We start from the raw sequence: 23,389 nt of genomic DNA, 5'->3' as shown, positions 1-23,389 counted from the left end.
CAGAATCACACCTCAAACACCCCCGAAACCTCATCTACTCGTCTCACAATTATATTTACAACAATCGAGCGGCACCGGTGCGGTAATCGCCGACCGTGATATACCCCAAAGCTCAGCTGAAACACGATGAACTGCCATAAATACACAGGCAATGGAAATCTCAGTCATTTTTCTTCTCCGCTGTTCATTCTCCTTCATCACTCGCCCTCTCCCCGCCGCCATCGCACTCTCGCTCACTGCATTCCGAGTAGCAATACACCCAACAAAACAACATGGCTGCACGGCCGTCAGGCTTCCTCAGCATGGCCGCGTCGGCGTCTCGCAGTGGTGCGAACGACGCGGACGCTTCAAAGCGAGCTGCCAGCCAAGCGTCGAGCACAAAGGTGGCTCCAGCCGCTTCAGCAACCGCTTCTGGACCACCTGCTCGGTCTTCGGGCTTCCTGGACATGGCGGCGTCGGCCTCGCGCGGTGGCTCTGCTGACTACGACAAGTCCAAACAACTCATTCCCGGCCAGGCTCGAACCAAGGACGTGACGATGGCTCCCTCGTACACGGCGCCGGCGTCGTCGATGCACGCTCCTGCGCCAACGATGGCCAAGGCGGACACGTCGGGCCTGATGAGCGTCACGAGCACCCGCCTGAGCAGCGCGGCGTCGGACGGCCCAGATCGCAACAAGTACCAGCTCGCGTCCACTCGGTTGACTGGACCCACTCAGCCGCTGTTCGTCAAGGCCGCTCCCGTTGTCACTTCCAACCCGTTCGACGATGTCGACGACGAGGACGACGCAGACAAGAAATCCACGACGAGCGACAAGAGCGACGGCGGCAGCGACTCGGATTCTGGCTCGGACTCGAAAAAGTCAGGCTCCGGCTCTGGTTCTGGGTCGGGCTCGGATGCAGGGTCCAAATCAGGGTCAGGGTCAGATTCAGACTCGGGTTCGGGTTCGGGTTCGGGCTCAGGCTCGGGCTCAGGCTCCGGCTCGGGCTCAGGTTCCGGGTCTGGTTCTGGCTCTGACAGCGACGCGAGCCACAAGAGCGCCAAAAGCAGCCAGAGCAGAAAGAGCGCTGCCAGCAAAGCGAGCCGCAAGAGCGACCGTAGCCACGGAGCGTCTTCGACTCGCAGCGATGCCAGCAGCAACGACAGCGACGAGGACGGCGACCACAAAGACGACGCCACCGACGCCAAGCGCTCAAGCAAGAAGAGCACACTGGAGGTGCCCACCGCTGATGGCGACCGAATCTCAGTTTCGTCAAAACACTCACAACAACTCAGTCACCACACAGACGCCAGCGGAACAGATGCCGATAGCGAAAGCGGCGACGAAAGCGAAGACGCCAGCGACACGGAGTCGACCAACCCCTTTGCCGCCGCCTCGCCCAGCAAGCCGTCTCCACAAGCGTCATCCGACTCGGCTAAGAAGAAGCCGCAGCCGCAACGACCCTCACTCGCCTCCGCAGTCTCCGTCGCAAGCGAAGACAGTGTCAGCAGCAGCGGCCCGGACACCCCGTCCGCGACCGCATCGGGGAAGCGGCCCAACCTCTGGAAGAAGGCCACCACCACCGCTGCGATGGCTGCTCGAGCAGCCCACAGCACAAACAACGGCCCGACGCTGACAGCAAAGGACATGTCTCGCGCAGACTTTATCGAGTTTTCGTCCACCAATTTCAACGTGACCCAGCACGTCAAGCGATTTTACGCCAACCAAGACTCTGGTCAAGACGGTGCATGGCTGCGCGACAACGTCGAGAGCCTCAATCAACTCGGAGACATGGTTTCGCGAACGCTCAAGAAGAACGTTTTCCGAAACTACACTCGCTTCATCGACACGACCAAGGAAATCGCCAAGCTCGAAGGAGACATGTATCAGTTGCGGTATCTCATCAACGAAGAAAAGGACATTATCAAGCAGGTTGGTCTGACACAAGCCGCGACACCGCTCGTGTCCAGCAGCCCTGGCGGCGGCGGCGGCGGCGGCGGCGGCGGCAGCGGCTCTGGAGCAACTCCCACAATCACTGTCGGTGACGACGATGAAAACGGATCCAAAGTTGACAAAATCTCGCAAGAGGAACGCCAGGCGCGTGCCAATCGCCTCCGTGCGACATGGCGTGAGGTTGAAGGAAGCGAGGCAGCAATGGGCCAGCTCCCCAATCGCGACCGTATGCTCGTTCTGAGCGGTGAACTCAGCGAGCTGAACGATGACTTCCACGAGGTTCAAACCATCAAGTTGTTCCTGTTCAACGATAGCCTGCTCACAGCGACCAAGCGCAAAAAGTACAAGGAGCGCGGCGAGGACGCATCGGCACCGTTCAAGGTTCATCGATTTTGCTCGCTCAAGGAAGTGGCCTTTATTGACGTCAAGGATTCCGAGGATGCACAGAACGTGTTCAAAGTGATTGCGTCGCAAGACGCCCTGCTCTGCCAGTCCGCGCAAAAGCGCCAGTGGCTCGACACGGTGGACCGTGTTCAGCGCGAACGCAAGCAGAACGACAAACAGCGCGTCGAAGCCGACAAACAGCGCCAGCAGGGCAAGCAAACAGACGAAGACCGCCGTCGAGAGAAGGTTGCACGCGACGACGCCGAGAAGAAGCGCGCTGCCATCCTGGCTGTGGATTGGATTGTCGACATGCCCGACAACTTGGACGTGTTTATTGCACACCGCAACTTTGAGGCTGCCGCCAAGCTGATTGAGAAGGTCTCGCAGTACTTGACCGCGCATTTGCCACCTGTTGCCCCAGCAGCTGTTGATGCGGCTGCTGTCGTCGGTTCTAGCAATGCTGGCTCAACGACCTCCTCCTCCAACGCGGCACCCGGAAGCACCCAGGCCACGGTGGATGCGCTCAAGGCTGCAATGGAAGTGCGCCTGGAACGTCTCACCTCGACACTGGCGCGCGAGCTCCAGAACCTGTCGCTCCCTTCTGCCGAGCTGCACCGCCATGTTGCGCTTTTGCTCCGTCTTGGTCAGTCGGAAAAGGCGCGCACCATGTTCTTGTCAAATCGCAGCTTTGGCATGCAGCGCGAGCAGCGCCGCTTGCGGATTGAGGGTTCGGCGCTCTTCTACATTACCAAGCTCTCCAAAGTCTTCTTTGCGCGACTCGCTGAAGTTGCGTCCGAGTTCCGGCAGCTATTTGCGGATGCAAACAGCAAGTCTGCATTCAGCGTCTGGGTTGTCACCGAAACCGAGCAGTTCTGCGAAACTTTTAGCCGCCATGTCTTCCACATGAGCCAGTTTTCGATTGTAGTGCAGTGCGTCGAGATTGCCGTCACCGAGTGCCAATCTGTAAGTGCAGCGCGACCAGACTGGGCGCTTTTTTCGGTGGTCGTTTTGCTTGTGTGGACAATTTCAGAGTGTTCGTTGTGATCACTCATCCTTGTACGTTGTTATGTATGCCAGCTCAAGTCGGCTGGACTCGACATTGAGTTTTCGCTGCATCGGCTTTTGCACGAGAACATCATGACCGCCATCGACGCACAGAAGGACAACATTGAAAAGAATTTCGAGCAGCTCGTTGCTAACGATTCATGGGATGAGCTGCCAGCCAGCGACAATAACAGTAAGATACACACGCCTATTTTGGTGAGTTTTACTTTTGGAACTGCTGAAGACTAATGTTTCCTGTTTGAACACGACAGAACTTGCTGCGCCCTGCAAGTGCGTTGTCACGTTTGTTCGAACAATGAACAAGTTTATGGAAAATGTCGCTCGCGTCTACAACTACACGGTTCGTTTGTGGTGCCTGCGCCCGATGAGTTGATTGTTGATTGTCTGTCGTTCTGCGATGTGCTCACCATCGTCAACGCTTCTTCGCCGCGGCCAGTTGCTCGAGTTTGTTGTCAACCGAATTGGCCGAACGGTCCATCAATTTGCCCACACGGTCATTAGCGCTGCGTATGATCAACAAGAGAAGTCCAAGGTTTGTTTTTCAAATAGTTTTCGGTCTGTCGAAAAGAATGCTGACTCTCCCGTCATGCTGGCCTGCACCTTCCGCACACACAGCGTCGCGCCATCAAGAAATGTGTCATGTTCATTGTCGACGTCTACATTGTCCAGCTTGCAGCAATGCTTGAGGTACTGTTGTTGTGTTGCGTTTGTTGGTTGTGCGCAGAACTTTGTCTGACCGAACAATCCCTCCCCCACCTCCTCTTTCACCTTTGACTGCAATTCATTGAATAGGAACTAAGTGGCAGACAGCCGAAAGAACTCCAAGAAGTTGCCAGTGCCATCCGCGCCGAGATTGGTGCTTGATTTCAGTGGGTTGATTTCAGTGCAAATACACAAACTTTTTGAAACTACAATATGCTCATGGCTCAGGAGTCTGCTGTAGATTCGGAATTGCAAAGAACGGGCCATGCGTCTTGGCCGCCCGCGAGAGGAGTGCAGCAGATTGGTTGACATGATTCGGAGTGTCGTCCCGCGTTCGGAGCGACCAGCGTGTTGAGCTTGCTGTTTCCAACGCCTGAACTCTTGCGTCACCCGTCGAAGGCGAAGAAGTATCAACAGTAGCAGCAGCAGCATCAGCAGCGTGTCGCCGCACCTGCCCAGCAAAGTGGGTGAGCAGTGCCAAGTCTCGTTGCAACGCTTCGACGTCTTTGGCTGAAGGAAGCGAGATTTTGGCAGCGTCGGCCAGTCGCTCGACATCAGCGACAGTCACTGCATCTGGATCAGCAGCAGCACGACGACTGCTGTCCGACGCTGTCATCGCGGTGGTCTGCTGCGGCAGGGTGTCGGCGATCGACCACATTGGCTTGGCGGGAATCAGCGCCGACAGTGTTGGCTTGGCTTGCGCCAGCGACCTTGCTGAGGTCTGTCATTCCAAAGCAAACAAAGGCACTTTGTTGGAAACATGGAACACATTTCCACAACACGACAGGCACCAGACAACAGGGTTGAACTCTGACGTTTACACTGAGCCATCTCCGACAACTGCTGGCCAGCATGATTCTGTACTGTTGTAGAATTGTCGAATAGAAATCTGAGACTGCGCATACACCAAAGTCACCAAAAAGCAAAGCTCAGTGTTTTTGTTTTATTATTCTTGCTCTTGTTGTTGTTGGTTGCTGCACACAACAATGTCCGTCCCAGCGCTTGAGCCGATTGAGCTCGGCTTTGCTGAGCAGGTCGACAACCCGGTCTTCCTCACGAGCCCGTACTTTCCATCCAAAATCGGAGGACACCCCGTACGAAGCCAGACTCATGCACCTCGTACCCAACTTGCTCCAGGGGTGGTGGTGGTGGTGGTTGGTTGGTTTTGCACTGTGAATCAGAGCACATGGAACCGCGCCATGCGTCGGCATCACGACTCGAGGCGACTGTCGAGACTGGAGTCCACTGAATGCAAAAAAAGCCAACTCACAAGTGCACTCACTTGACATCTTGTCTTGAATGTGTGCGCGTGTGTGGGACAGGCATGGCTCAATCCGCAGCACTTGCCGTCCACTGAATCAGCCGCTGCTGACGGACTGGCCTGCCCGCTCTGCACCAAACCCATGGCCTTCCTGCTGCAGCTGTACACACCTGTGGACGACAGCCCTGCTTGCTTCCATCGATCAGTGTACGTGTTTTGCTGCCGCAACGGCGGATGCCACAAGACTGCTTCTGCAACCGGAGCCCATTGGTGAGTGTGTGCCTCTACCGCTTGGAGGTCACCGATGACATTCATGCATGGCATGGTCGCACGAACTCACATTGGACATGGTCGATGATGATGTCGTTTGGCGTTTGGGCCGTTTGGAATCTTTGTGCATTTCCAAAACTTGCCAAATTTCTCAGCTTCAAAGTACTCCGATGCCAGCTTCCCCGCGAGAATCCCTACTTTGGCGTGGATGCCAACGACAATGTCGAGCTGGATTCATCAGTGCAAGGACAGCGCCGCGTGGCTCTTTCAGGTTTGCGTTTTGCACACGTCTGATTGTGTTTGCCTCGCTCATGATTGGTGATTCTGTTGCTGGTTCAGCTCCCACTTGCGCTGTGTGCGGTAATCTGGGACCCAAGAAGTGCGGCCAATGTGGGCGTGCGCGTTACTGTTCTCGCGAACACCAAGTGGCCCATTGGGGTGCCGGTCACAAGCAAGCGTGCTCCAACGCGAGCGGAAATGTTGCCCCAACTGCAAAAGGTGAGGAGTCCCCCCCCCTTCGACTCGTGCCGCATATCCTGGCTGTAGTTGACCGAATGGTTGGTTTGGGGTACTGCACGTGTAGAGGTTGCGCTGCGCTTCCCTGAATTTGAGCTGGTGACCGAGCCCGAGGAAGTCCGGCCTGGGGATGACGGTGATGAAGACGACGAAGCTGCCGAGAAGCGCCGCATGCAAGAGTTTGAAGCCGCTGTGAAAGACTTCAAGCTTGATGTCCAGACTGAAGAAGAAGGTAAAAAAAGAAAAGAAAAAAAAAAAAAAAAAAAAAGGAAACGGCGGTTAGGTTTTGCACCGAAACTCCTTTTGCTCAAAAGTTCACTCGACCCTCGCCAATCCGCACTCTCAGGCAAGGACGTGGATGACCTGTTTGACGGATCGGATACCGTGCAGGAAGAGGACGAATGCTTCGAGGCCTTCCAAAAGCGTGTTGCCCGAGATTCAGAACAGGTTCTTCGGTGAGTTCAACAACAATTTTGTTGTCGTCCGGCGCGATTGTCTCCGTGCTTGCAGTCCAGCTACTCACAGGGCCGCAAAACAGATATCAAAAGGGTGGCAAGCCTCTGTGGATTAGCGACGTGGCGCAATGTGCTCCCGGAGCTGTGCCGCGTTGTCTGAATTGCGGCACTCAGCGAGTATTCGAGTTTCAGGTAGGGACCCTGTGTTGACCTTGGAATTGTTGCTTGGCCTGTGCACTCATTCGTGTGTGCGTTTTTTCTTTTGCTGGCGCTGCTTTGCCGGATGTGCAGATTATGCCGCAACTTTTGTGGATTCTTGGTGTCGATAATTTGGATGGTAATTCCCTCGACTGGGGCACCTTGCTGGTCTACACCTGCCCGAACGACTGCAACCCGCAAGAGGCTTCGGCCACCACCCCGGCTCAACCAGCAACGGAGCCGGCGTCGTTTGCATCTGTTGCCGCCACGAATGCCAAGCCCGTCCCCGTCACCTCGAGCGCATATCTTCCCGAGTTCTTATACAGCCAGCAAGTATCAGAGAAGGGAAGCATCGATTTGCAGCAGCGAGAGCGACGTGCCCCTCAGCCCGACGCTCGTCCCGAAGCCACGAATGCATCTCCATGAGTTGTTGGGGGAAAAATAAAAAGACAAAGATCAAAAGCTCTCTCTCTCTCTACAAACTCAAACCCTGAAAAGGAATCGATGTATGAACGTGGTTAGCCTGATAAAACACAAAACAAAAATCGGACAATCTCATGCAGTGTCGATCCGAACACCTTGGGAGCCAAGATTGGTCTCCCAGACTAAAAACGGTTGGCTGGGCTCCTCGTTGCCGACGAGCAAAGCGTTGTACTGCACATGAAGATTGGTGATGGCGTGGACGAGGGCCGCGACAGTCTCCGGAGATGCGTCTGTTGGAGGCACGAATCCATTGGTTGTCAGCAAAATTCAAAACGAAGCAAGCATATTGGGTAGCTCTGTCAAACTGAAAACCAAGGCAACGGAAATACATACCAGGTGGAAGCAAAATAAAGGCACAACCGCCGCCGCCAGCACCAGTGAGCTTGCATCCGAAGCCGAAACGTTCGGCACAAGACCGCACAGCAACCAGCTTTGGGTGATCCACTTGGACGACAGAAAGTAGAGCGTGATTGGCAGAAATGTAAAACTACGCAGAATACCAAGCGAAAAAACAAACCAAACCAAAGGGCCGATGAGAAACGCACGAAGCCTGAACTAACTCATCGGAATCAACGTCCGTACCTTCAATCGCTCATAGATTTCCGCAGAGGCACCTACAGCATATATTGCATGCAACAATGTGAGCGTGATGGTGTGTCTGCTGTTGGTCAAGCTCGTACAAGCGCAGTTGGTTACCTTGGTCGAGAGAAAGCTTGCGCAGGTCGGCAAGGGCTTGAACGCCGATGGTCTCCATCAGGTCGATAACTGGCGGGACAATGCTGGGGAACTGTCCAGAGCATCAGCACAACCGCAACCAAAAAAATCAACGTTCGCACGTCGTGGCAAGAAAAAAAAAAAAAAACAACAACCCCAAAACAAACAACGACGAGACAACCCTCACCTTGTCAAAATTGGTGCGAACATTCGCGACAAGCGCTTTTGTGCTCCGCGATTGCTGAGTGTTGACCAGAAGAATGCGCAGCTTGGGCAAGTCGGTGAGGGGCGTCATGTTAATGCCAGACGCTGTTCGTGCGAATTGAATCAATCCGCCATACGTGCCAACCGTGTTATCGACGCCAGATGGCGTGCCGTGCATGGTTGTTTCTGCGTACAAGGCCCACTTGTTAATGAGCTCGAGCTGCGACGGACTGAGGTTGCTTGTCTGCTGAATGGACCCCGCAATCAGCAAAGCAACGGTTGCAATGCAGACGGCGAACGCGGCCGAGCTGCCCAGGCCGGCGCCGATTGGCAGTGCCGACTGCACCGATGCCTGGATTGCGACCGAGGCCAGTCGCTCGTGCGGCACCACCGCGACCAGAATTTGCAGGAATGTTTTCAATGCGAGTCTTGCTTCGGGAGTTGTTTCTTGTTGGACATGGTTGGCCAGGTACGCCTCAATGTCGCTCAACAGCGCCTCGCGATCCACTCCGACGGGGTCGCTTCGCGCCTTGCCCATGGCGCTCAAGTCCGCCGTCTGAAATGTCAACGCGAGCAATCCAAAGTCTGCGAGTGCCACGCGGGATTCCGTTCCTTGCGTCGTTGCTCCTTCCGTCACGGCCAAGCGGACGCTGGTGCGCATGTCCAACGCCGTCGCGAGCGCCGTCTGAGCACAGCGAGAGAGAGAGAGAGCAACGAAATCACAAAGCATTTCCCCCCACCCCCAAAGTCAGTCAGTCAGTCAGTGAGTAAAGAGTGTGTACATGCGAGTCACGGTGATGTTGCACATTGGGGAAGAGTGGGATGAGTGAGTGTGGGTGAATGAATTGTGTGAGAGCGTTGAAATCACGCCACTCTCAATGCAATCGTACGTTGTAGTTCATTGAGCTCATCGAGCTCATCGAGTTCATCGGGTTCAAAGCCAAATTCACTGCACTTGCCTTGCCGTAGACGACGGCGTGCTCGCCATGCAGGATGACCTTCCCAGGCGCAGATACAACGAGCTGCATTTCCACACACACACACACAAAAAGGCAGACTGAGTGAGTGAGATTCAGTCTTTTGTTCAACCGATTCACCAATCGATTTGGCGTTTTTTCGCGTGTTGATAGCATTGTGTTGTTGTTTGTTGTTATTGTTGGTGATAGTATTTATCCGCAATGCAGCGGCCGTCGCTCGGTGCTGCTGCTGCTGGGCAAAGTGGAAGTCGCGTCCCTCCATTGACAAAGACGCCTGTTCGTGCTGCGACTGCGACTGCTGTGCCGCCGCCATTGCAGCCCGCCTTCACTTTTAAGACGACAGCAACGACGACTATCGCAGCAGCAGTGCCATTGCCGCCCATGCTCACTGCTGCTCATCCGAGGACGACGTCCACGAAACCGCCTCCATTGCGACCAGTCTCCGCGACGATGGCGACGACAGCAGTGCTACAGCCGCCCATGCTCACTGCTGTCCATCCTAGGACGACGACGCCCATGACTAGTAGCACGAGGCCGCCTCCAGCCGCCTCCGTTGCGCCCAGCCGCCCCAGCAGCCGCTGTGCCCGTCGTACCAAAGCTGTCCGCTCAGCCGCGACCAACAGCACCACAGTGACGCCGCCGCCCGTCTCTACTCTGTCTACTCTGTCTACTCTGTCAATATCCAACTTTCCTGAGCAGTGGCAGCCCGCCCAGGTCTTGCAGTGGCTGCACGTTCTGCTCGACAGCATTGCCCCGATCTCGCATGCGCCAGCAACAGTGCCTCCATTGACTGCTGCGTCCGTGGCTGCTTCAAGTATAGGCAGCGAACATCGCCCGACGACGAGTGCTGCAATGCTCGGGAGTGGTCTGTCACTCACCGTGATCCGCGCGCAGCCAACCGTCATGGTCTCTGCCGCGTTCCGGTCTCGAGCGCAACTGACCGCAGCCCGGCATCTGCTACAGCAAGCACCACTACCTGCGCCATTGACCATTGTTGAGCCCGGCATGTCCGTACCGAGTCGTCCTTCCGTTCCGTCCCTGCAACCAAATAGCGTTCCTCCCAAAACGGCGCCGCGCTTGTCCGCAAAGCCCAATCCTCCCATTGGCAGTGCTCAGGGCAAAGGTGCACAACCAGCCCCGCCTCTTACCAGGAAAGCGGACTTGGCAGGACCAGCATCCCGGCCAGCAGCGGTGCCGTTCGCCTTCTCGATGCCTCCGCCAGCAACGTTTCCACCACCCACACCCGAGATTTTGGCTTCTATTGCCTCTACGCTTCATGCACACCCCGATATTTATATGCAAGTCGTTAATTGGATGATGCTACGCGGGCTTCCGTTTCCGTCGTCGACTCCAGCGGCATCCGCGAGTACCACCACCCAGCCCTCCAACCCGCTTCCTACAATCCCGACAAACGGCAGTGTAGGTGCCGGGTCGGCTCGTAGAAAGACTCATGTCGACGATCCACAGCTGTCGGAAGGCGAATCCGAGCTGGGAAGTGACGACGAGGACGACCCCAGCAAACCCAGCACGTCTTCTGCAGCAGCCCAGATGGATACTAGCACGGCGTCGAGTATTGCTCCTGCTCCCAGGGTGCTTTCAAAGCGGGCCAGAAAACGAATGCGAACCATTACCGGCAAACATCGCGCAAAGACGGCGAAATTGGTAGGGCAACCAATGTGGCAACCTTCCGCTGCTGCTGCTGCTGGTTTGCCGACAGTGTTTCCTGTCGACATCAGCCATGCCAACCACCCGACACGCGCGACAGCCGCCAAGCGAGCCGCGCAGGCCACAATATCCGTGGCGTCCTGCACGCGGAGCGCGACACTCACCAAAAATCAAAAGAGACGTGCTCGACGCAAGGAGGCTACTCGAAAGCGTTGGGCAGTCGATAACGCCTCAGATGAGCCCCCGTCATCTTCGCAACCTGTTCTGTTGGAGGCAGAGCATGCCATGCTCCGCAGCCAACAAATGAATGACGTATCCGCAGCGCAAAGTTCCGGCACTGCTGACCATGTTTTCGACCTGCCAGCTAATGCTGCCGCAGCACCTCCCGTGCAGCGCTCGAAGCGCCGACGGAGTGGACGCAAGAACAAATCTGTGAAAGCAGTCGAAACATCCCGTGCTGCTTCCGCACCAGCAGCGGCAGCCATTCCTCCGTTGAACAAGAAGAATACCTCTCCTGCCGAGGTCAGAGCGAGTACAGCGTCTTCAACGCCAAAGCAACCGAAGCGCTCGAAACGACAGAAGCCGCCGTCAAAGCAACCGGAACAACCGCAGCAGCAGTCGGCTGCCTCCACAAAGCCACCGGTAAACACGCCAGCAAAGACAACAGACTATGCCAGCATCACCCCACTGAGCGACGCCGATCTGCAAGCCAAACGGCTGTCTCCTGATGTGCTTGCCCAGAGCAAGGCCTTTGCCAAGGCCGAGTACCAGCCCGGCAGTCAGTCGTCGCGGCTGTTTATTCGTAACCTGAGCGACCGGACAAGGCTGCGGGATCTGTATGCAGTGTACAATCGCTATCGCGCGGGTTTGACCGGTGCGCCCGAAGCATCTCTTGCCGCGGCGAGTCAGAATGTTCGGATTCAGTTGATCACCGGCGGTCCTTTCAAACACCAGGCGTTCGTAACTCTTGCAAACGAGGCCTGCGCAAGTGTAGCCCTCGAAGAAACGCACGGCGTTGTCATCAAAGGCAAGCCTCTGGTTGTGCACTTTGCCACGTCCGATCGACCGCGAAAAGCGAAAGCCGCCAAAGTTGGTGCACCGTCCGTTATGATGTCGGAAGGGGCCGATTCTTTACCTGGCAGTGAGCCTACTGGTTCCTTCGATGCCACACTGAGTGCAATGGTTGAGTAGACTGTTGAAGCATTCGTCGTGTGGTGAGTTTTGTTCAAGAGCCGACCTGTTTATCGTTCAGCAACAATACACTACCACTTCCAAAATCCCCATTCTCACAAAAATCCAATAGATTCACACGAGCAACATGCTGCCAAATCCAAAAAGTCCTCAACTCAACTCAACTGTAGTCAAAGCTCATTTTTTTTTTTTTTTTTCCCCCTTGTTTTGAAACCGAAACATGGAAGCGCCCGAGTTTCCGCCCGTCGCCGCCGAGAACGACACGGCCATGATGCAAATCATCGACGATGACTATCAGTTCATGTAAGTCTTCAGCTCAACCCAGCTCAGCTCAGCGTAGTGACAGCGCATAAAGTCCAACCATGCTATGCTTGTTTCAAAAGCAAACTGTTTCAATTTCCAATGTGACTTGGCAGCGCGTTGGCGCTTTTTTTTTTTTTTTTTTTTCGTTGCTGTGAATGAGGGCCGACGCTCAGCTCTTCCTTGCTGCTCTCCAACCCACAAACCGGGGACGCTTGTCTTGGTCACTTGAACACGCAACGACGTGCAGCAGCGGCGCTGAACGGGCTGTGGTCTTAACAGGAAACAAAAAAAAAAAAAAAAAAGAAGGAAAAACGAAGAAAGCATACGGTCATTGTCGTTGAGCACAAGCGACCCTTGTGACTGTGACATGGGACACTTTGGACAGATGACTGTTGCAAAAGCGCTGCGCGTTCCAACTCAATGTCAAACCCAAAGGAAGGAGGACGCTGCCAAGCTGAGCCCAGCTTGTCCAAACTCACCGTTTTCCCACTTTCTGTCGTTCTGTCGTTCTTGTACCAGCGAGTCCCTGCCCGCCGCCATGCGCAAGTGGAAGTTTGTCGACCGTGGCTTTGACTTTAACGTGGTCTCGATTCTAGGCAGCCAGAGCTCTGGCAAGAGTAAGTGTCTGAATTTCATATTGAAGAGAGTTTTCGGTCAGCAACTTTTTCACTGTGTGGCCCCCAAGCCAAGACCGGTTTGGAGAGTTTCGTTGGATGATGCTGTCGTCAAACATGCACATACTCATATGCATTGCTTTGCTCTTGTTTTTTTGATGTCGACCTTTTTGGCGCCATCTGCAGGCACGTTGCTGAACTTGCTGTTTGGAACAACATTCCCTGAAATGGATGCGCATATTGGCCGTCAGCAGACAACGCGAGGTGCGCGCAGACGTGTATTCTTCATTTGGATGTGCCTTGGTTGCCGGCTTTGAGTTGCTCATGATAGGATGCTGATCAAACACTTGTGCTGGATGTCGTGTTGTACGCTTTCGTTGATTGCCAGGACTCTGGATTGCCCCCTGCCACGAAGCTGCCGCGCTTGTCATGGATGTCGAAGGCACTGACAGCAAGGAGCGCGGCGAACTTCACATGAACTTTGAGCGAAAGAGCGCACTGTTCTCGCTGGCGCTGTCAGAGGTGCTGATGGTCAACATGTGGTCGAACGATGTTGGTCGGTACCAGGCCTCAAACTATGGCCTGCTCAAGAACGTGCTGGACTTGCACTTGCAGCTCTTCCAAGAAGAAGGGTCAGGGAACTTGTTGTTGCTTTTTGTTGTTGTTTGGCGTTGTTTTCGTTTTGTGCTTTCAGTGCCGCGCTTTTTCCTCGTGCTGTATATGCTCATGCTCGTTTGTGTTGCAGGTGCCGCACACTTCTGCTCTTTGTTTTGCGCGATCATTCCAAGAGGATGACCACCGCAGAGCTGTTGACCGGCAGCCTTCGCAAGGATATGGAGAACATCTGGAGCGACCTTGTGAAGGCAAGTAGAACACACTTTTGACTCAGCCATGCCCAAAACTCGAGTGCTTCTCTGACATCTTTGGTCCCGTGCGGTTGCTCTCAAACTTCAATTGTCAGCCGGAAAAGTTCAAAAACTCCTCAGTGACGGACTTTTTCGACCTCGAGTTTGCAGTTTTGCCCCACAAGGAGTATGCAGAAGATGAGTTTCTGCAGTGCGTCGGAGACTTGCGAAAGCGGTATGTTCCGTTGGCAGTTGTGAATGTGAAAGTGACCTTGTCGCTGCTTCGTCTTATCGCGCTGGTTTGTTGTTGCTCATTCCACTTTGTATTTGCACTTCCCCTCCATTCAGCTTTGAAGACAAGTCCGGGGAAGGCATCTTCAAGCGAGACTACAAGAAGAACATTCCCGCTGACGGCTTCAACGCCTATGCTTCCAAGATTTGGGTGGGTTTTTTTGATCATGGCACAGTGATGTTTCGGTGCACCTTATGAGTTTGTATGGGTCTCACGTTGAGCGACTTGTTTGATAGGAAACCATCATGAGCAACAAAGATGTCGACATTCCGACGCAAAAGGAAATGCTGGCAACTTACCGCTGCGAGGAAATCTCTGACGAAGTCTATCAACCCGTTGGTGAACAGTTTGCTGTTTGGCGAGCTGCTGTGGCAAGCGGGCAGCTGGTGCCAAACTTTGGCAAGCGCGCCCAAGAGCTCATTGACGGCGCGCTGGGTATGTTGTCAATGATGCTTGTATTTTGTATTTTGTATGTTTATTTTGCGGAGCCCATCTTTGCCCGTGTCCTGACATGGTGTTTCGCTTGGAGCAGCCAAGTACGACAGTCCCGCTTCGCGTTATGTTGCGCAAGTCCGCAACAAGAAGCGTCACATGCTCGAGTCCCGCATGATGACAGATGCGTCGAGTCTTTACCAAATTCAACTCGACAGTCTGAGCACCTCGACCACGGCAGAGTTCAAGCGCCAGATGAAGGTACGTGCCAACAGATTTGCTGGAGAATCATTTCCCCCCCCCCTTGAATTTGTGCTCACAAAGTCGTTTCATTGCATCTACAGGCTTTCTCTTCTCTTTCGGCTCTCGACGCTGCCCAGCAGTTTGGCCGTGCCGTGACCAGCGTTCGCGATCAATGTCTGAGCACGTTTGCCGAGAAGGCTGCGGAGGCCCGAATGCCTGCTGCTTCCTGGTCATTCGATGACGCTCAGGCCTCGCTTTCGACAATGTTGAACGATGAGGTTGCCGCTCTTCGTTCCACGACCGTCAAGCTCATGACTGAAGGCTTCAAGGTGCGGTTGGAGAGAATTTTGATGGTTTGATTGGAGCAATCGAGCGCTTTGTTGACGGGCGCATTTCTTTCGATGTCGAACAGGATGTCCTCGCTGAATCTTTGGGCGAGCTTGTTGCCGAGCAAATCAACCGCTCTGGCGACGGCATGTGGGATGTCATCCGATCTGCGCTTGAAGAAAACGTGCAAAACGCCTGCTCTACCGTGCTGAGCAAGTGCGCACATGGTAAAATTCCGTTTGCCAATTACGATGAATTGGCGCGTCTCGATCTCTAGTGTGTGTGAGAATTGCTCATTGTTTCGTATTGCAACTAGGATTGGATGCGTCTGACCAAGAAATTTCAGATTGGACGAATGCTGTTCGTGCCGCTGCTGTCGGTTGTGTCAAGGAGAAGATGACCGAATCGATTCGATTCCTTCCGCTTAAAATGGTCAAACGGTAGGAACAGCACATCAACGCAACGCGCTCTGACTTTGTTCATGTTTGTCACCCAGTCCTCACTTGTTGTTGTTGTTGTTGTTGTTGTTGTTGTTGTTGTTGTTGTTGTTGTTGTTGTTGTTGTTGTTGTTGTTGTTGTTGTTGTTGTTGTTGTTGTTGTTGTTGTTGTTGTTGTTGTTGTTGTTGTTGCTGTTGTTGTTGTTGTGATAGGTTTGAAAGCACCTTCAAATTTGATGCCAACAGAATCCCTCGCGTGTGGACGGCTGATACGGATGTGACAGCGCTCTTCATGGAGGCTCGCAAGCAGGGCGAGACTTTGCTGGAGTTGTACTCCCATTTGCGCCTGTCCGACGACTTTGCAGCAGATCCTGCAGCAGTCATTCTCGCTGCCTCGCGCGTTGCCGATATCAAGGATCAGTACGAATCAGACATCCAGCCGATCTTCAAGGAAACGCTGGAAATCCAACGTGTGAGTTGGAAGAATTGGCAAACAAGAAGCAGGACAGAAAATTCTCATTGTTGCTTTTTTTTTTGGGTTGACTGACATTCTGTTTTCTGCTTTGACCTTGACAGCGCAACAACGCCGAATTCCGCATCCCCCTCTGGGTTTACCCAGTCATTCTGTTCTTGGGCTTCAACGAGCTGATTCTTGTTCTGACGTCTCCGCTCCTCCTCATCTCGTGCCTGCTCCTGGGAGTGGTTGTTGCCGCAGTCCACATCAGTGGACAGCAAAACGCTGTGGGCTTTGTCGTCAAGACCTTGCTGCAACAGCTCCAGCAGCTGGTTGGAAATATGGCTGGTGGAGCCAACGCGGAAGGTGGCGCCCCCCGTCGTTCCATGAGTTCGGCCGCGGACGGCAAAGAGAAGCGTATGTCGCATGCTTTTGGCTTTGATCTTTGATGTGTCTTTTTCGAAAAAAATGCTGACTGCCCCGCTTTTTGGTTGTTGCTCTTTCACTACACACAGTGCACTAAACCTGACGACTCTTTGTTCGCTTCTCGCTCTGTTGACTGGCATGGCACGTTTGAATATGTGGTTGAATGCGAAGTATATAAACAAATTTTTGCACACGGAGCAAACACCATCTTTAGAGAAGAGCGACAACAACACCAACGGTGTTGACAACAACGACAAGAACAACGACAAGAACAACAAAATTTTTACAAACAACTAGATCAAGAGAGGACAAAACTCCATCAAAACAGACACAACGGACAAAACAAAACAGAAATGGCCACAGGCCGAAACGCGCCGAGCCAGGTCGTCAACCACTCGCTCACACATTGTCATACTCGGACGTGGCAGGCTGTGGCACATTGTCATACTCGGACGTAGCAGGCTGTTCGGCACGCACTGGCACATTGTCATACTCAGACGAGGCTGGCTGTGCGCCAAGCGGTTGCACGTCGTCATAGTCAGACGAGGCTGGCTGCACATTGGCATCAGTGGAAGGAGCATACGCCGGTGGGGCGGCTTCGTCCAGGCCTGCTTCTTGCAGCTTGGCAGCCACAATGGCTTCCATATCGCCGGTAGTACGCGCGTTGTCATACTGGCCCGCAGAGGGGTTGTCAGACATGTTGCCATACTGATTCGCCTGCGTCGCTCGGGAGCCCGAGCCAGAGTCCGCGGACGAATGGTCTATGGCGGCGTAGGCCAAGTTTGCTGGGCCGTTGGCAGAGTCGTACGTGGGCTCGGCGGGGGCGGCTGTGACGCGCTGGTACTCGTTGCGCACGTTGTCCAAGTTGTCGTAAGCACCTTCAGGATTGTTCAGACTGTCATAAGTGCCCTGGGGCTTGTTCAACGCTTCGTAGCCTGCTTCAGCGTAAACCGGATTGGCGAAAACATCTTCGTACACACCCGCTGAGGAATGCGGTCGATGAAGCGCGTCGTATGCTTCTCCGGCATTGGCTCGCTGAAGAGCGTCGTAGCCTCCAGCATCCGAGGAAAGACCGTGGAGCGGGTTGAGCTCAACGAGGCCAACACCATTCACGAATTCGGCCTGCTGCACCTGCTGCTGCTTGCGATAGGATCGCCTGCGGCGGGCCACCACGAGCAAGATCAGAAGCAGCAACAAAAGAACAACTGCAATTGGCACGGCAGTGGCGGTAGCAATGACGGCGGCATTCGTGGTTGACGTTTGATCTGGCTCGTTGTCAACGATAACAATCGCCATGGCGCGAGTGGTGCCGAGACGAGCGCCGCCACCAGGAGAGACAAGGCGAATAAACACAAATCGGTTGCCGTCGGAAACGGTGTTGTCGTAGATGGGAAGGACAATCTCAGTTGTGTTTTGGCCTTCCTCCATGACCAGTTCATAAGGCGTGGCATTGAGGTCGCTAATGAGATCGGCAGGCTGCCGGGGAATATAGGCACCGAGCAAGGGCGCGAAATCAGCACTCGAGGTTCTGTTCACCGTCAGCTCGAACGTCATGTTGACACGACCAAACGTGCCAATCTCACGCCAAACAGGCAGACGGACTTCGCCTTGATTCTCGCGCACCACCATAACGAGAGGGTTGGAGTCGGAGGAAGGAGCAAACTCGAGCACACCGTTGCCGTCGTCGCTGGGTAGAATGGTGACGGTTGCAATCGACGCCCAAGAGAGCTGCGCTCCCGTAACGTTCACAAGCGTCACCGAGAAAGTCTCAGCGGGCTCGGGAAGTCCATCGACAGCCACTCGGATGTCGAACGGCATGCTGATATGCGAGGCGAGCAAAACGTGCGTGTTGTTCTCATTTGAAGCGTCAAAGTCGTGGCCGGAAGCAGTGATCGGGACGGCATCCGTCTGGAACGTGACGTCGGACCCGGGGTCAGCTAGTCGTTGCACTTGAAGTGTCACTTTGCCATCGCTTTCGTCCACGGAAACGTCAGTCTCGATAAACCTCAGCACACCGTTCGTCAAGTCCTCGGCGTCAATCACGCACGGAATGGTAGAGTCCAACGCTGTCGCGGCAAGGAGGGTGACAGCCTCTTGACCGGCGCTTTCGCCGTTCGCGGTCAGCTCCAGCCGGAAAAACTTGACCGGCTCCTGCAAAATAGTGTCAGCCTTCACAGACCACGAAACGGTGGCTACAGCCTGTCCAGGAAGGAATGTAACAGTCCGAGGAGAGTCGTCGGTAAAGTCGCTGGAGGTCGTGGTTTCGTGGACCAGCGTGACGACGCCAGAGACCTTACGGAAGGTGCCCCAAACACGCAAAACAGTGACAGTCACAAACTGGCTCTCCTGGACCAGCAGACGGCGTTCGCCAGTCCAGCCCAAGATCAGCGGTGAGCGAGCAAAGCCCAGCTGCCCGTATGGGTGGTCGTTGCGGTTGATGCAAATGTCGGTAAAGTTGTTGGCGGGGTCGATACGCGCGCCACCGGTGACAGATACGAGCTGCACGTAAAGGAACTCGTCCATCTCTGGCACAAAGTCATCGAGGAGAGTCACGCGGATTTGTACGCTGCTCACGCCGGCGGGGATGGTGACGGTTTGACCCGTCACGGCGACATAGTCCCTTTGGGCTGCACTGGCCCAGTTCTCAGGCAACAAAGTGGCATTGTTGAACTTGCCGTCGTGTGTCGACCAGGTGAAGGAGATGGAGCCAAACAGACCTGCGGAGCGGACAACCTCCACAAGCACAGTGTTGTTCGGCTGACCGACACTGTTGACGATGGGGGATTCTTCGCTGCACGTGTAGATGCGGGAGACGGACAAGACGCCGCGAGCATCGTCGTTCTCGGGAATGGTGACGAGAACCAGTCCCTTGGTTGAGTCAACACGGCCCAAGCCCGACACAAATTCGAGTTGCACGCCAAACATTTCAGCCAGTTCGGGGATGCCGTCAGCAATCGCGTTGATGGAGATTTGCATCACACTATCGCCCTCTCCAAAGGTGACGAGTTGATTGAGGGCAGAGTAGTCGGTCGAAGATGCGATTGCGACACCACCCGTCTGGTTGGAGTTGAGCGTAATGGCGCGGACGCGAACAGCCCCGCTGCCAAACGTTCCACGCTGACGCCTCAGGTTGATGAGAATGGCGGTGCCCTCTTGGACGGACTGGGTGAGGAAGTCGAAGCCATAGACGCCGTGGGGGTCGTCATGGGGGTTGATGGTGACGAGCGAGGTGGCATAGTAGCCAGGAACGGGCGCAAATCCAGTTCCAACCATCTTGGCCTGAGTAATGGTGTACGTATAGAGCGCAGCGAGCGACGGCACGGTCGACAGTGGCAGGGGGATGTTGATAGTCGCGTTCAACTTGTTTGCAGGGATGATCAAGGTAAAGTTCTTGACATCTGGAACAGTGCGGGAGATGGTCACATTGACGGCCTGAGACAGGTTGGAGTACGAGTAGCGCTCGACAACGAGGGGATAGCTGCCAGCGGTAATGTTGACGCTAAAAGCACGCGAAGCCGGGACGTAGCGAACAAGACCGTTGGGGTTGTCGTTGGCATCAATCACAACGGTGGACGTGTTGAATGGACCAATGCCCAAATGCAAGGGGTCGCGCAGCCGAACAAAAATGCTTTCGACATTCTCAGGAAGGTTGTCGCCAACGATGGTGATGGAAATGTTGTGGGCGGTGTCTCCATTGTTGAAGACGAGCGGGGAGGCTGTTTCGACAATGTAATCAATGCCTGCGAGCGCGTCGGTCGGAATGACGTCGAAATAGACCAACGAGCCATCACGGTTGGAGTTGGCGTTCACGAGCAGATGGAGGGTAGTGTTGGTGCTATTCGAGCCTTCTTCAAAGAGAATAAAGCGCGAGTCAACATCGAACGAGGCAGTGTTGTTGACAATGCATGTAAAGCCATCACCCAAATAGCCGATTTGGCAGGTGCAAGTGAAGGTGCCGGGGAAGTTGGCGCAGTCAGCAAACTGGGCGCAAGGCGTAGCGGCGCATTCGTCAATGTCCGTGCACACAGTGCCATCGCCCGAGAATCCGGGGAAGCACGCGCACTCAAAGCTGCCAATGGTGTTGGTGCAGGTGGCATTGCCGTCGCAGTTGTCCAAGCCTTCTTGGCATTCGTCAATCTCCAGGCAGGTTTTGCCGTCTGGTTGAAGACGCCAGCCAGGCTGGCATGTGCAGTAGTACGATCCAGGCGTATTGTTGCAATTGTGGCCACAGTCGCCATTGTTTGTCGAGCACTCGTTAATGTCCGTGCAGCCGGTCGGGCCGCGACCAGCGTTGCTGATGCTGTAGCCAGCAAGGCAAGAGCAAGAATAGTCACCGGCGGTGTTTGTGCAGGTTTGAGCGCACTGGTTGCCGCCGCCGGGAGCGCATTCGTCAATGTCATTGCACGTGAGCGTCGAGCTCCAGCTCCAGGTTTCGTCGTTTTGGCACGTCGTGGTAGCAGAGCCACCAGAAAAGCCAGACTTGCACGAATACTGACAGGTGCAGCCGTACGTTGTGCAGACACAGGTGCTGCCGACGGCCACAGAGTTGGCAGGAGGCGTGGCGAACGAGTTGCAGTTCTTCTTGACGTCGCAATTGGTGCTCTTCCAGCCAGTGCAGCAGCTCTTGACGCCACCCGTTTGGCACGTGTAGCACGCAGAGGGAGAGTTTGTATCCACACAGTACACGCATTGGAAGCCGGCTTGTCCCGACGTGCCAACTGGCCAGTAGTTTGACTGGCAAGTGCCGCAGTCCTTGTCCTGGTAACCAACGGCGCAAGTGCAAGCGCCACTCACAGCATTGCAGACAGTACAGGCAGGGGGATTGCCGACTTGGCAAAACTCAGCACACGTGGGATTGTAGTAGTTGGCATCGCAATTGGCGCGGAAGGCGACGTAGATGTTTTGCACTGGAAACTCCCCACTAGCAGTTCCTCCCAAATCGTACCATGTTGAAGAGGAGACCGATCCATAATCAGTGTTGGTGTTCATGGGTACTGTGAAGGTCCTTGAGCCCATATCATCGTTCGCATTCCAAGGGTCGTAGTCCTCACAATCAAACCACCAGACGATCTGGCCACCAAAGGTGTTGACGACCACGTTGTTGTAGTAATACGTGTTCCAATTCGGAGTGGTGGTGTCGTCTATCTCCCCGAGTGACTTGGAAACTGTGGAGGCACCCGAGAATTGTGCCGACGAACTGCATAGAGTATCACCTGTGACGAGCACGAAGAAAAAAAAAAAAAAAAAAAAAAAGTCAGCTCGAGTTGTGTTGAGAAACAAAGGGAAGACGAAAAAAACAAAAAGGGCCCGTCAAAGGAACCAAACTCTGGCGTAAAAACCTCTCGAGAGGCATTATCCTTGAGTGTCGAGTCAGATGACGCGCCGACCAGAGAGCAAGAAAGGATTTAAAATTGCAATTCCCACCACCAAGAATACTCACAAGCGCCGTCGCCGGATCCACAGTCACCAGGCACTCTCATGCCTTTGAGATACGCCGTGCATGTCGCACGATATTGAGCTGCGCTGGCTGGCTGGTAGCAACAAGCCAGGAGTGCGACAAGTGCGCACAGGACTGAAATTCGTGGGTTCATCGTTGACCGCAAACAAACGCAGAACGCCGAATGCAGAAACCACTTGAGAGACCACGGCGCGCGACGAAGACCAGTTGCACGAAAACCCACAATGTTTCAACAAAAACAGAGCAGACCCGGGTTTGAAGGAGGGGGTACTGTTGCTTGTCCAAAGTGAAAACGAGCAAAAACGAAGAACCTGAAAAAAAAAAAACCACAAACAAAAAAAAAAAAAAAACCGAAAAAAAAACCACCGTTAATAAACAAAATAAAAAAAAAAACCGAAAAAAAGGAGACTGGATTCCCATCGCAAAATAGATCAATGGTGAAAATGATCGCACGGCTGTGTTCAGGAATTGCAATGCTACATCCACCAATCCATCCCATAGAAACCCACTTTGCGGGTACGGGGATGCGAGAACAGGATGGGCGAGACGAAAAAACAAACAAAAAAATACCCAAAAAAACAATGGGACGCAATAATCATGATTCAAAATAGTGCTTCTCGTGGCGCGTCGAGAGGAGGCCAGAGATCGCCGCACAAAACCACTTCCGCTGAGCGGCACACAGCCGCCATCTCCAGTCACGTACACCCTTCGTTCAATGGTCAGAGGCCGGTCGCTGGCGATTTACGCGATGAGTTGTGTACCCGCAAACACCAAAACAAAAAAAACCAACCAAAAAAAAAAAAAAAGAAAAGAAAAAAAAAGCCGTTGTTTTTCGGTTTTGCCGTAGATCACTCGCAATCACACGCGCCCTGCACGCAACACTACGTCCTCAACCTCGTCATTTGATAACAACCAGCTGCGAAATGCAGGACGGGGGCATTCGGATCCTCACCAGAATCGCAGAATCGCACAATGGCGGAGAGAAACGAGACCAGTAAAAAAAAAACCAAAAACACAAAAACAAAAGGAGAACCAAATCAAAAAACACAAAGGAAGAATGAGCAAGGGGATTGGCAGCATGTGGTTAGAAAGAGATCTCATGACGCACAACCAAAGCCGTTCCCAGCAGAGGAGTGGTTGGCAAAGAAGCAGAAGCGAAAGATCTGACAATGCTGCTGTTTCTGACGGATGAGTAATTGGGGCGAAATGAGGCGAAATGAGACAGCGATTGAAAATGGAAAAAAACAACCCCCAACGCAGGAAAACTGTCACATTCGATGGTCCCACCTGTCAATTGCTCGCCTTGCAGATCAACGGCGACACACATCGTACCAAGAGAACGACGAATAGAATCGCTTGCCCATGTTTTCACCATGGAAGACGCGTCAACGGCCGAGCAGTTACCCTCTGAGGCTTGCAAAGTGGTCCCAACTTCAGGACATTGCCCCACATTCCTCGCACCACCAATTGTGCACAAGCTGCGAGTTCCAAATCAAAGCAGGAGTCAAGCAACGCGCAGTTGATAGTGGTGGCGTGTTATTT

At 54.1% G+C, this 23,389-nt stretch overlaps 7 protein-coding genes across 7 annotated transcripts; 4 read left to right on the top strand and 3 right to left on the bottom strand.

Moving 5' to 3' along the window:
• Positions 1-165: 165 nt before the first annotated feature.
• On the top strand, positions 166-4,287 carry CAOG_00342 (exocyst complex component protein). The gene is made up of 6 exons (XM_004365156.2): positions 166-3,278; positions 3,393-3,552; positions 3,632-3,720; positions 3,817-3,912; positions 3,996-4,067; positions 4,173-4,287. Exons 1-6 carry the CDS (start codon positions 273-275, stop codon positions 4,242-4,244), a joined length of 3,495 nt encoding a protein of 1,164 aa, XP_004365213.1. The 5' UTR covers positions 166-272; the 3' UTR covers positions 4,245-4,287.
• CAOG_00341 (hypothetical protein) lies at positions 4,240-4,966 on the bottom strand. Its single transcript, XM_004365155.2, has 2 exons — positions 4,904-4,966; positions 4,240-4,803 (listed from the first exon to the last, which is right to left on the bottom strand). The coding sequence occupies exons 1-2, from the start codon at positions 4,934-4,936 to the stop codon at positions 4,300-4,302; spliced, it is 537 nt and encodes a 178-aa protein (XP_004365212.1). The 5' UTR covers positions 4,937-4,966; the 3' UTR covers positions 4,240-4,299.
• Positions 4,967-5,029: 63 nt separating this feature from the next.
• Positions 5,030-7,248, top strand: CAOG_00340 (hypothetical protein). The gene is made up of 8 exons (XM_004365154.2): positions 5,030-5,176; positions 5,405-5,613; positions 5,769-5,884; positions 5,953-6,111; positions 6,197-6,361; positions 6,476-6,584; positions 6,668-6,776; positions 6,876-7,248. Exons 1-8 carry the CDS (start codon positions 5,069-5,071, stop codon positions 7,206-7,208), a joined length of 1,308 nt encoding a protein of 435 aa, XP_004365211.1. The 5' UTR covers positions 5,030-5,068; the 3' UTR covers positions 7,209-7,248.
• A 25-nt stretch (positions 7,249-7,273) lies between these two features.
• CAOG_00339 (mevalonate kinase) lies at positions 7,274-9,228 on the bottom strand. The gene is made up of 6 exons (XM_004365153.2): positions 9,143-9,228; positions 8,167-8,868; positions 7,962-8,052; positions 7,848-7,879; positions 7,599-7,752; positions 7,274-7,495 (listed from the first exon to the last, which is right to left on the bottom strand). Exons 1-6 carry the CDS (start codon positions 9,209-9,211, stop codon positions 7,338-7,340), a joined length of 1,206 nt encoding a protein of 401 aa, XP_004365210.2. The 5' UTR covers positions 9,212-9,228; the 3' UTR covers positions 7,274-7,337.
• Positions 9,229-9,361: 133 nt separating this feature from the next.
• Positions 9,362-12,016, top strand: CAOG_00338 (hypothetical protein; the record flags this gene model as incomplete). Its single annotated transcript, XM_004365152.2, has 1 exon — positions 9,362-12,016. The coding sequence occupies one exon, from the start codon at positions 9,362-9,364 to the stop codon at positions 12,014-12,016; it is 2,655 nt and encodes an 884-aa protein (XP_004365209.2).
• Positions 12,017-12,190: 174 nt separating this feature from the next.
• On the top strand, positions 12,191-16,590 carry CAOG_00337 (hypothetical protein). The gene is made up of 15 exons (XM_004365151.2): positions 12,191-12,319; positions 12,839-12,936; positions 13,120-13,197; positions 13,322-13,565; positions 13,679-13,796; positions 13,895-14,013; positions 14,127-14,220; positions 14,307-14,505; positions 14,603-14,763; positions 14,847-15,074; positions 15,158-15,299; positions 15,389-15,512; positions 15,723-15,981; positions 16,086-16,380; positions 16,479-16,590. Exons 1-15 carry the CDS (start codon positions 12,237-12,239, stop codon positions 16,484-16,486), a joined length of 2,250 nt encoding a protein of 749 aa, XP_004365208.2. The 5' UTR covers positions 12,191-12,236; the 3' UTR covers positions 16,487-16,590.
• Positions 16,544-22,891, bottom strand: CAOG_00336 (hypothetical protein). Its single transcript, XM_004365150.2, has 3 exons — positions 22,800-22,891; positions 21,830-22,158; positions 16,544-21,602 (listed from the first exon to the last, which is right to left on the bottom strand). Exons 2-3 carry the CDS (start codon positions 21,978-21,980, stop codon positions 16,789-16,791), a joined length of 4,965 nt encoding a protein of 1,654 aa, XP_004365207.1. The 5' UTR covers positions 21,981-22,158; positions 22,800-22,891; the 3' UTR covers positions 16,544-16,788.
• Positions 22,892-23,389: the final 498 nt, after the last annotated feature.

Source organism: Capsaspora owczarzaki, assembly GCF_000151315.2.
Source record: "Capsaspora owczarzaki ATCC 30864 unplaced genomic scaffold supercont2.1, whole genome shotgun sequence".
Lineage (NCBI taxonomy): Eukaryota > Filasterea > Ministeriida > Capsasporidae > Capsaspora > Capsaspora owczarzaki.
This window is presented reverse-complemented; position numbering and strand designations above follow the sequence as displayed.

Coding starts and splice junctions, on each gene's coding strand:
- CAOG_00342 (XM_004365156.2), top strand. CDS start 273: ATGGCTGCACGGCCGTCAGGCTTCCTCAGCATGGCCGCGTCGGCGTCT. Junction 3,279..3,392: donor CCGTCACCGAGTGCCAATCT/GTAAGTGCAGCG, acceptor TATGTATGCCAG/CTCAAGTCGGCTGGACTCGA. Junction 3,721..3,816: donor CTCGCGTCTACAACTACACG/GTTCGTTTGTGG, acceptor CGCCGCGGCCAG/TTGCTCGAGTTTGTTGTCAA.
- CAOG_00341 (XM_004365155.2), bottom strand. CDS start 4,936: ATGCTGGCCAGCAGTTGTCGGAGATGGCTCAGT. Junction 4,804..4,903: donor GTTGTCGGAGATGGCTCAGT/GTAAACGTCAGA, acceptor TTGGAATGACAG/ACCTCAGCAAGGTCGCTGGC.
- CAOG_00340 (XM_004365154.2), top strand. CDS start 5,069: ATGTCCGTCCCAGCGCTTGAGCCGATTGAGCTCGGCTTTGCTGAGCAG. Junction 6,112..6,196: donor TGTTGCCCCAACTGCAAAAG/GTGAGGAGTCCC, acceptor CTGCACGTGTAG/AGGTTGCGCTGCGCTTCCCT. Junction 6,362..6,475: donor TGTCCAGACTGAAGAAGAAG/GTAAAAAAAGAA, acceptor CCGCACTCTCAG/GCAAGGACGTGGATGACCTG.
- CAOG_00339 (XM_004365153.2), bottom strand. CDS start 9,211: ATGCAGCTCGTTGTATCTGCGCCTGGGAAGGTCATCCTGCATGGCGAG. Junction 8,053..8,166: donor TTCGCACCAATTTTGACAAG/GTGAGGGTTGTC, acceptor TGCTCTGGACAG/TTCCCCAGCATTGTCCCGCC. Junction 7,880..7,961: donor CAAGCTTTCTCTCGACCAAG/GTAACCAACTGC, acceptor TATATGCTGTAG/GTGCCTCTGCGGAAATCTAT.
- CAOG_00337 (XM_004365151.2), top strand. CDS start 12,237: ATGGAAGCGCCCGAGTTTCCGCCCGTCGCCGCCGAGAACGACACGGCC. Junction 15,075..15,157: donor TCATGACTGAAGGCTTCAAG/GTGCGGTTGGAG, acceptor GATGTCGAACAG/GATGTCCTCGCTGAATCTTT. Junction 15,300..15,388: donor GCTGAGCAAGTGCGCACATG/GTAAAATTCCGT, acceptor TATTGCAACTAG/GATTGGATGCGTCTGACCAA.
- CAOG_00336 (XM_004365150.2), bottom strand. CDS start 21,980: ATGAACCCACGAATTTCAGTCCTGTGCGCACTTGTCGCACTCCTGGCT. Junction 21,603..21,829: donor TGGATCCGGCGACGGCGCTT/GTGAGTATTCTT, acceptor TGCTCGTCACAG/GTGATACTCTATGCAGTTCG.